This window comes from Excalfactoria chinensis, unplaced genomic scaffold, assembly GCF_039878825.1.
Source record: "Excalfactoria chinensis isolate bCotChi1 unplaced genomic scaffold, bCotChi1.hap2 Scaffold_85, whole genome shotgun sequence".
NCBI lineage: Eukaryota > Metazoa > Chordata > Aves > Galliformes > Phasianidae > Excalfactoria > Excalfactoria chinensis.
Genome location: NW_027315717.1, coordinates 577,230 through 588,255, shown reverse-complemented (window position 1 = coordinate 588,255; position 11,026 = coordinate 577,230). Strand labels below are relative to the sequence as shown.

At 46.4% G+C, this 11,026-nt stretch overlaps 1 protein-coding gene across 1 annotated transcript; it reads left to right on the top strand.

Annotated features, from left to right (window-relative positions):
* The first annotated feature begins 208 nt into the window (after positions 1–208).
* Positions 209–1,144, top strand: LOC140265378 (olfactory receptor 14J1-like). The gene has a single exon (XM_072361294.1). It carries the CDS (start codon positions 209–211, stop codon positions 1,142–1,144), a length of 936 nt encoding a protein of 311 aa, XP_072217395.1.
* The last annotated feature ends 9,882 nt before the right edge of the window (positions 1,145–11,026 follow it).

The following is an 11,026-nucleotide window of genomic DNA, read 5'->3' as shown; positions in this document are numbered from 1 at the left end:
ATTATGAAATGAGAAGAAAGCAAGAGCTCCCTAATCTTCTTAAGGGATGGTGAAGCTCATGCAAATTAATTCAGCTTCTGGAGGTAAATGATCGTTTTCCAAAGGGAAAGGAGAACTTTTATAGTATAGCAGGACTGTCTCTGAGATTGCTTTGGACTTGTCATTATCTTCTGCGCTCTGAACAGGACTCCAAGCCCAGGAACAGCAGATGCCCAACAGCAGCTCCATCAGCGAGTTCCTCCTGCTGCCGTTGGCAGACACGCGGCAGCTGCAGCTCCTGCACTTCTGGCTCTTGCTGGGCATCTACCTGGCTGCCCTCCTGGGCAACGGCCTCATCAGCACAGCCGTAGCCTGCGACCGCCGCCTGCACACCCCCATGTACTTCATCCTGCTCAACCTGGCCCTCCTCGACCTGGGCTGCATCTCCACCACTCTCCCCAAAGCCATGGCCAACGCCCTCTGGGACACCAGGGCCATCTCCTACGCAGGATGTGCTGCACAGCTCTTTTTCTTTGTCTTGTTCATGTCAGCAGAGTTTTCCGTTCTCACCATCATGTCCTATGACCGCTACGTTGCCATCTGCAAGCCCCTGCACTACGGGACCTTGATGGACAGCAGAGCTTGTGCCACCATGGCAGCAGCTGCCTGGGGCGCTGCAGTTCTCTATTCTCTGCTGCACACTGCCAGTACGTTTTCACTGCCTCTCTGCCAAGGCAATGTTGTCAACCAGTTTTTCTGTGAAATCCCCCAGATCCTCAAGCTCTCCTGCTCAGACTCAAATCTTAGGGAAGTTGTGCTTCTCATTTTTAGTTGCAGTTTAGCTTTTGGGTGCTTTGTTTTCATAGTTGTGTCCTATGTGCAGATCTTCATGGCCGTGCTGAGGATGCCCTCTGAGCAGGGACGGCACAAAGCCTTCTCCACGTGCCTCCCTCACCTGTCTGTGGTCACCCTGTTTGTCAGCACAGGCATTTTTGCCAACCTGAAGCCCCCCTCTCTCTCTTCCCCATTTATGGACCTGCTGGTGTCACTTCTGTACTCGGTGGTTCCTCCAACACTGAACCCTATTATCTACAGCATGAGGAACAGGGAGATCAAGCACTCTCTCAGGAAGGTGTTACAGTCTGCACTATTCCAGATTCCATAATGTGCACATCTTCCTCTCACGATTCCCATTAATGGTTCTTTATTTTTCATGCATATTTGATTATTTGATTGCATATGATACAGCAATCTGCAGAAAAATGTTGCAAATTATTTCACTTCTTTCCTACCTGCTTTCCTTATTCTCACTCCATGAGCTCATGTAAACATTGAACCAGATTCCCTGAATAGGCTGAGAGATAAATGAAAAGCTTTTAAAGAAGACTTTTCCTTAGCTCTTCTCTCTTCCTACCTTATCTGGATCTGGGGGAGCTACAGCTACGGATGGCAGCAGAACATTCTCTTTTCATTCCTGCACTCTTTCCCTGCCACAGTGCTCTCAAGTTCTCTCATTTGTTCAGGCCTGAAGGTCTTGTGTGTCTCACAATATCCCTGTTGATTCTACAGCAGCACTCCAGGGCTGCAGTCAGTAGCCGGCAATACGAACGGCTGTGTCAGCTCTGGCCTCCTTGCTGGCACTGCCATAACGAGAAGGCACCGTCAGAGCAGGAGCACAGAACTGTGTAAGAAATATACCTCAGGAGCTGCTCCCTGAGACCTTGAGATCTTCTGATGCTTTTCACTGAGTGACTGGGTCAGATTCAAGAGTCCCAAGGAGATATTTAAGGGACTCATAAAAGTACAGAGGTTTAGAATTTGTTGGATGAAAGCTATTTACTAAGACAGAGAAATAGAAAAAAAAGAAAAAAAGATAATATTTATAAATTATATGAATCTATACACATATATATATATAAACATGTTTATATACAGCATATTTTCACATATATGTAATATATGCAGTTGCAAACATTACTCCCTATGCTTATCTGTTTGCAAGTCCAGGACTTGTTGCAGGGGTTTTAACAGTCACAGGGTTCACTGTAGGAGCTGAAGAGGCTGTTGGGCTGTTACAGGAGCTGGAGCAACTGCAGAGCTCATTGCCAGAGCTGGAACCACCACAGGAGCTGTGACTGAAGTTCGAGCAGCCACTGGGCTCATTGAAGGGGTTGGAGGGACCACAGGGTTGTACCTCCTGGTACAGTGCACCTCCCTTGGGAGGGAGTTGTTTCATTTTCTTATCGCAATACTTGGAACAGCTACAGGACCTGTAGCAGGAGTGACTGCAGAGCTCATTATAAGGGGTGGTGTGACAGCGCAATCTTTCCAGAGCTTGGAGCAAATGCGGGACATGCAGCTGACATTTGTTTAATATGCATGAGCTTGGCTTTGAAAGATGTAACAATTCTACATGTTAGTGTGCAAGACAGGAGGAGTGATTCCCCTTTGCACCCTGCTCTGAATAAACACTTCCCTGCTTGGTAACCTAACCTTGGTTTATAGAGTTTGATTCCACATGTCAGATTGGTGACCCAGATGGGACCAGCTCTGTTCGGCTGCAGAACCAGGTGAGAGGGGGAAACCTTTTGGCTCACCCCAAGATTTCTCTGCCCTATTGGAACGAAAGCAGTGTGCAAACTGCACTGGTGGAGAAATCCTACCAAGCTGAGTGAGAGGGAACCTTCTCAGATTGCAAAGTTTACCCTAGCAGATCCACTGGTGAAACTGTAGCTAGGAGAGCATGATAAAGAGGTTTGCTTTCTGGTGGATAGGGGTGCTTCTTGATTTTGTAACAGCAGTAGAAACTACTGCCCCAAAGTGAAAAGGCTTACTTTCTTAAGCCTTTACTATTTATTCTAGGTAAACAGGTAAGAATACACAAAGTTACATTACAGAATCACAGAATCACAGAATGACCCGGGTTGGAAGCGACCTCAAGGATCATGTAGTTCCAACCCCCCTGCCTAGCAGGGCCACCAAACATACGCTTTACTAGATCAGGTTGCCCAGAGCCCCATCCAACCTGTTCTTGAACACCTCCAGGGACAGGGCATCCACAACCTCCCTGGGCAGCCTGTTCCAGGACCTAACCACTCTCCTAGTAAAGAACTTCCCCCTAACATCCAACCTAAATCTTCCCTCTTTTAACTTAAAACCATTTCCCCTAGTCCTGCTATTATCAGCCCTTTCGAAGAGTTTGCTCCCCTCCTGGGAGTAAGTTCCCTTCAGGTATTGAAAGGCTGCAATGAGGTCACCCCGCAACCTTCTCTTCTCCAGGCTGAACAAACCCAGCTCCCTCAGCCTGTCCTCATAGGGGAGGTGCTCCAGCCCCCTGATCATCTTCGTGGCCCTCCTCTGGACCCTTTCCAAAATCTCCATATCTTTTTTGTACTGAGGGCTCCACACCTGGACACAGTACTCCAGATGGGGCCTCACAAGAGCAGAGTAGAGAGGGACAATCACCTCCCTATCCCTGCTGACCACCCCTCTCCTGATGGAGCCCAGGATCCCATTTGCCTTCCGGGCTGCCAGAGCGCACTGCTGGCTCATGTTAAGTTTCTCATCTATTAGGACCCCTAGGTCTTTCTCTGCCGAGCTGCTCTCAAGGACAACTCCTCCCAGCCTGTACAAGTGCCTGGGGTTCTTCCGGCCCAAGTGCAAAACCTTGCACTTTGCCGTGTTGAACCTCATTAGGTTCACCCGAGCCCAGCTTTCCAGCCTGTCCAGGTCCCTCTGAATGGCATCCGTTCCCTCCACCGTATCGACTGCACCACTCAGCTTGGTGTCATCAGCAAACTTGCTGAGGGTGCACTCCATTCCCTCATCGATGTCGTTAACAAAGATGTTAAAGAGCACCGGTCCCAAGACAGACCCTTGAGGGACACCGCTCGTTACCGGCCTCCACCTGGACATAGAGCCATAGAGCCATTGACCACCACCACATTCACCAAAGCCTTTGCTATGGCAAGGTTTACTAGAACAAATGTAAGTTGAAATAAAGTCTAAAGGACAATTGGAGTCTGAGGTAAAAGAAGAACATTTAATAGAGGTGCTTAGTTTAGCACTAATCACTACCCCTGCAGGGACTGGGATTTCAGATGAAGAACGTGGTCTAGTTCATCATGGGGTGTGTGGTGCAAACCCAAGGAAGGGCTAACGATGCAGCTCCAATGGTATTCAGAATGAAGCAGGGAGCTCAGCCGGTTTGGATTAAACACTACTCCCTCATATTCAAAGACAGGAAAGCAATCCAGCCAGTAATTGATCATTTTCAGAAACTCGGGTTGTTGGTGGAGTGTGAGTCAAAAATACAACACACACATCCTCCGGGTTATAAAACTGTACAGGAACTACTGGAGACTACAAGATTCAATGTCTATCAATAGAATAGTGGAGGATTTATATCCATTGGTAGCATATCCATATACAGTGCTTACAAAATTATCATGGGAATTGGCATGGTCCCTCTTGTGCCATCCCGTGGCACCCAGTCTGTGTTGCTGCAAGGGTTGGACTGAGGCACCAGCTCTGTCAGCTTCATCTCAATTTTGTTGTACCACAGCGGTGTCTCCCGCTGGTGGGTGATGAGATCATAGAGGCTGTCAAATTCTCAGCTGTCAGTCAGAAAGAACCTGTGGATGCTGGCGTCCTGCCGCTGGCAGATGTGACAATGCTGCACCTTCCTATTACGCCAGATGGACAGAATGCAGTCCCCAATGAACGTTTTGCTCTCCCTGACAAGAAAGGAGCCATCGGGGACCCCCATCTCAGAACAGCACTCTGTCAGAAGCCACTCAGCAATGTGCCGCCCATTCTGTCCTGCTTCCAGCCTGCCATGGAACCATTCCCGCGTGAGATGCAGCTCCATGTTCATGCTCACCTCTTTTTGCACAGCTCGTCTCCCCCTGACGTCTCCCCCCATTGTCCTGACCAGGACGACATAGAGTGGGTTCCATGCACAAGTGATGGGATCTTACACCATTTGGCAATCCACCGTCTGCTCCTCTGCCACCGTTTGGCACTCTGCTGTCTGTTCCTCTGTATTTGCCATCTGCTCCTTTGTCAGACATGAACCCATGGCTCCTTACCACTCATTTCAAGCCACCTCAGTATTGGTGAGGCTTTTCAATGGTCTTTATAGTATATGCTAACACCCACACTAGGCGTCTCGTGATTATGTTGAGAGGATCTGTCTGGCGTGGATAGTTACAGTCTTTCAGTTTTCTCCCTCCATGTCTGCTGAAATTAATTGGGGAGGGGGGGAAGAAGGGTGGTGTTGGGGGTCGGAGAGTATACAGAAACAGAGGACATGGAGGCGCAGGATTTGGTTCCAGACAGTAAACATTTAAAATGAGATTAAAAACCAAGATAACAAAAATTGATAGAGGTCTCAGGAGGGCAGGTGGGCGAAGGAGGGTGGGTTAGGGTTCAAAACAAAATAATAGTTCCTACATCCCTATTAGGGGCCATAATCATGGCTGAGCACAGCAAAATAAAACTCTTAGGGGAAAAGAGGCTCTGTATCAATAGTTGAGCCAATGGATTATGGCTCTGAAGTTATACACCACCACTGAATAGGTAGCACAGCAATGTGAGGTTTGTTTACAGAATAATCCTAGAACAGGTCCCAGTGTTCTGTGGAACAAATAGACCATTCACCCTGGCATTCAGGAAGGGGATGTCACACACACCCAGAAGGAACAAAAGGAGCTTAGGGTTCTCATTTGATGATGCTGTATATAGATATAGATTCAGTTGGAGTGCCCAGAGGTATCTCTGGTAAATTTAAGTCAAGAAATCCAATTGCTGAAGGGTTTGAATCACTGTTCTGGTAGGTGACAATTAACAACAATGTGGATTGGATTAAGTACATTTCTAACTAGAAAAAAAAAGCAAGAATCCAATCTACAGTCTATATGGAAACATACTAAACTACTTCATCAAGTATTGATAGATGATACTTCATTTGGATTCACAGATGACACTTCATTTGGATTCACAGAAAATGGAAAAACTATCTGATTTCCTACTGAATTTTGCATTGCTAAAGCAACTTTTTATTGCATTGTATTTCTGCAGTCATCTTGCTTGTTTCAATGTACGTTGAAATGAGGTGTGTATTACGGCAGTGTAAAACCTGTGGGAATAGCTATGAAGAATAGAAACAGTGCAAACTAAGACAGAAAGCGGAGAGTGGAAGTTATTTGGAATCTTCCCTTTCCCGGAATGTGGTAATCTAGCATAAGTATTTGCTAGGTCCAAGAAAAGGAGGGACTGAGTTTGAACAAGGGGACAATCTAAGGCTTAACTATTGCACAGAGACTGTGTAAGCAGGATGTCAGGCCAGAAAAGAAAAGAATATTTTGAAACTCCATTGTCAGAGTTATGGGGAACACTGGGCAAGGGACCAGCTGGAAACAGATTGTTTCTGTGAAGCTGCAGCGGGGTGAAAAGGGCAGGGTGAAGAAGACTTCCAGCCTTCGCCAGGAAGACATCGCGCCTTCATCCAGCAACCACCAGGAGGACCCCCCTGCTATGGACAGTGCTATGGACAGGGGAGGGGCAGTATGCAAATAAATCACTGGGAAAATTATGAGTATGTAGATGGCTTCCAGGACATCTGCTGAATATGTATGAGCTTGGCTCCCAAACATGAAACACTTTTGCTTGCTGGTGTGCCAGTTAGAAAGAGTGATCCCTCTTGCACCCAGCATGGAAATTTCAGCAACGCTGAAATAAACATACCTGCTCTATATCTCTCGGGCTATCGAGTTTGTTTCCTCAAGTCAAGCAGAGAGCTTATTGAATGCTGAGGTACAACACACCCCCATTTCTTCAGACCTCCTGTCTCTTTTCCGGATCCTCACTGTCACCCAGTTTAGTTTCTGTCACTGTCATTCAGTGAGGCCAAGCTGACCTCTCCATCTCGCACAACAATGAGTCCCCAAAACGATGGACATTTTTCCCTCCCCAAGTCTCAGTTCTTTTACACATGCAAATCTCTTGGTGGTTCATTGGTGGTCTTTCAGATGAAGGCTGTCATCTTGATTTTCTTTGACTTGGGTCAGGCTGGTAAACACTTGGCTTGCTCTGGTTGGTGGTCTTAAGGGCTACAACAACTAAACAAGTAAAGTGTGAGAAAAACCCACAGTAAAATGTGAGTAAAATCAATGTAAAGTTGTAAAACGTGGTGCAATATAACAAAATGTATAACTATAATAACTAAAATACACTACACATGCATATATATATACATACATACATAGAATTACTGACTGCACTCCCCCAGCATCAAATTCCCTTATGGTATACTTTGAACATCCCCATCCTTCTGCATTACCCACCAAGTGCACCCAGGTCCCTGGGCAAGAACAGTTCCACGAAGAGGTTTGCCCTTTCCAGAGGCTGGAAGGACCCAAACAGCTTTTCCCAACATGTTCTTTACATGTAAAACAGAGACCTTATCTCTCTCTATTGTATGGAGGGGACTGGATTGGCTAGGACCATCATGATTGACAGATCCTCTAGTATTGACCAACCAAGTGGCTTCTGCCAGATGCTTCTCCCAGTGCTTAAATGCTCTACCACCCATTGCTGGAATGTTCTTCACCCATCCGTACTGGCCCCACAGCCACGGCACGGGCTATCTCTTGTTTAATCTGCTCAAAATCCTGCTGCTGCTCAGGGCCTCGTGTAAAATCCTACTTCTTCTGTGTCACCTGATAAAGGGGGCTTACAGTGAGGCTGTAGTTGGGAACACGAGTCCTCCAAAAGTCCACTTTGCCCAGGAAAGATTGTGTCTCTTTCTTGCTAGTGGGTGGAGACATGGCAGTGATTTTGTTGATCACATCTGTTGGGATGTGACAGCGTCCATCCTGACACTTTATACTTAGGAACTGAATGTTCAATGCAGGCCCTTTTACTTTGCTTCGCTTAGTAGCAAAACCAGCTGGCAGAAGAATTTGGATGATTTGCTCTCCTTTCGTGAAAGCTTCTTCTGCTTTATTGCCCCACACAACAATATCATCAGTGTACTGCAGGTGCTCAGAAGCACCACCCTGTTCCAGTACAGTTTGGACTAACCCATGGCAAATGGTTGGGCTGTGTTTCCACCCATGAGCAAAAAACAGGCACAGTCTCTTCTGGGCATAGTGGAGAATTTGGAGAATGCATGTTTTTTTTAATAAAACCACAATGTATGGCTCCACTGGTTGTCAGAGATGTTCATTAACCATCAGAAAGCTTCACTGATCAGGAGAGGGTGTCACTGGTCATCAAAGGGCTTCACTGATCATCAGGAGATTTGAGGTGTCCATGGGAGGGCATGTGCAGACCTTGTTCTGGGTGATGGGGCACTGAAGCAAGAAGACTAAAGTAGATCCAAAGGAGGGACAAGTGGCTGCAGTAAGAGAGGGGGTAAAAGGAGGGTGATGTAGTGTGGGGGAAGATGTAACTGTGAGCAAGTCACCAAAGAGCTTATCAGACTCTCTGATAGATCTTATCACTGTGAAACCTTGGGAGACCAGAGTGTGAGACAAGAGCAAGCAGTGTCTGTTTGCTTCTAAGGGTGGACAGGAGGTTCCACTGATATGCATTGTTAATCCTGTTACTCTTAAGAAACCTTTCATCCTTTGTCACTGTTGTTTGGGAGAAGCTGGGACCAATTAACTGATTGGAGGAACTGTTAGAGGAACAGGAATGTCTTGCTTGAAAGTGAATGGTATATAAGATGTATGTTGAACACAAGAAAGACACACTGTTCTGATGCTACAAGAAACTAAAAGAGCTCCCTAACCTGACTGAGCGCTGACATTTTGGGGAGAAAATGTCTTTTTGGTGGGATCAAGTGTGATATTTAACAGAGAAAATGCTTTATTTTTTGGACAAATAGTGATATTCAGGGAAAAATGTCAAAATATTGTTGCAAATCGATACTCAGGGGAGATAATGTCATATATTGGAGACAAAAAAGGGCAATTAGGGATGAAAGCATCATCTTGTGCTAAAAAGAGTAATTGTGTGTAGAAAATGTCTTCTTTTGGGGATGAAAAGCAGTATTTTGAGGAGAAACTGTCTCTTTGGTGAGGTCAAGTGTGATATCTATCAGAGAAAATTTGTAATTTCTGGGATAAAAATTGATATTCGAGAGAAAAATGTCTAAATTTTCACATAAATTCATGTTAAGTGGAGAAATTCTCAGATCTTGGAGACAAAAAACACAGGACATGAGGAAGACGGGACATGAAAGCCAACATGCCAATCAGCTGCTGCTGCTGGCCTCTCAGAGGCACAGACAGATGTGAGCCTGAAAGCACAGACCCCAGCCAGGAGCCCAGAGATGGCCACTCAGCTTTTGCAGGCTGAAGGCACCTCACAGTTTGATGAACAGCCGTGTGCTTCCTGCTGGACTGTGGGCTTCTGAGAACATCCAACCCCGATGGCTCCAGAACAAGGACAGACAGATTCACTGCATGTCCTTTATTCTGTTAAGGATCACAGAGAGCCTGGTTCATTATATAGAGTATGTCTGGGCTAATGTAGAAAGGAACAAGCAGAACAGGAATAGACATGAGTAATGATGTTTTGGAGAAAAACATTACAGTATTTTAAAAAATGAACAAGCATATATTACAAATACAAAATGGCACAAAAACAAACAAACAAACAAACAAAAACATTAAAATACAGATCAATTTAGTAAAAAGATGCATTAAATGTCATGAATTCAAAAACGATGGGCAGTTCACTGCTTTTGAAACACATCCGATCATCACTTTCCTCACTGCATCATTGACTTCTCTGTTCCTCATACTGTAGATGAGGGGGTTCACTGCTGGAGGCACCACCGAGTACAGAACTGCCACCATCAGGTCCATGGATGGAGAAGAAGTGGAGAAGGGCTTCAGGTATGCAAAAAGGACATTGCAGAGAAACAGAGAGACCACGGCCAGGTGAGGGAGGCACGTGGAGAAGACTTTGTGCCGTCCCTGCTCAGAGGGCATCCTCAGCACGGCCATGAAGATCTGCACATAGGACACAACTATGAAAACAAAGCAGCCAAAGCCTAAACTGGGAGTCAATGGGAGTCAATGGGGTCAGTGGGAGTAAATGGGAGTCAATGGGAATCAATGGGAGTCAATTAGGGTCAATAGGGGTCAATGGGAGTCAATGTGAGTCAATGGGGGTCAAATGGAGTCAATGGGAGTCAGTGGTAGTCAATGGGAGTCAATGGGAGTCAATGGAGGTCAATGGGAGTAAATGGGGGTCAATTGGGATCAATGGGAGTCAATGGGGGTCAATAACAGTCAATGGGAATCAATGGGGGTCAATGGGAGTTAATGGGGGTCAATGGAAGTCATTGGGGGTCAATGCGGGTCAGTGGGAGTCAATGGGAGTCAATGGGGGTCAATGGGTGTCAATGGGAGTCAATGGGAATCAATGGGAGTCAATTGGATTCAATGGAGGTCAATTAGGGTCAATGGGACTCAATGGGAGTCAATGGGGTCAATGGGAGTCAATGGGAGTCAGTGGGAGTCAATGGGAGTCAATGGGAGTCAATGGAGGTCAATGGGGGTCAATGAAACTCAATGGGAGTCAATGGGGGTCAATTGGAGTCATTGGGAGTCAGTGGGGGTCAGTGGGATTCAATGGGGTTCAATGGGAGTCAACCGAGGTCAATGTGGGTCAATGGGTGCCAATGGGAGTCAATGGGAGTCAATGGCAGTCAATGGGAGTCAATGGTTGTCAATGGGGGTCAATGGAAGTCAATGGGAATCAATGGGAGTCAATGGGGGTCTGTGGGAGTTAATGGGAGTCAATGGGAGTCAATGGAGATCAATGGGGGTCAATGGGGATCAATGGGAGTCAATGGGAGTTAATGGGGGTCAATGGGAGTCAATGGAGGTCAGTGGGAGTCAATGGGATTCAATCGAGGTTAATGGGGGTCAATGGGAGTCAATGGAAGTCAGTGGGGTCAATGGGAGTCAATGGGAGTCAATGGGGGTCAATGGGGTCAATGGGAGTCAATGGGAGTCAATGGGAGTCA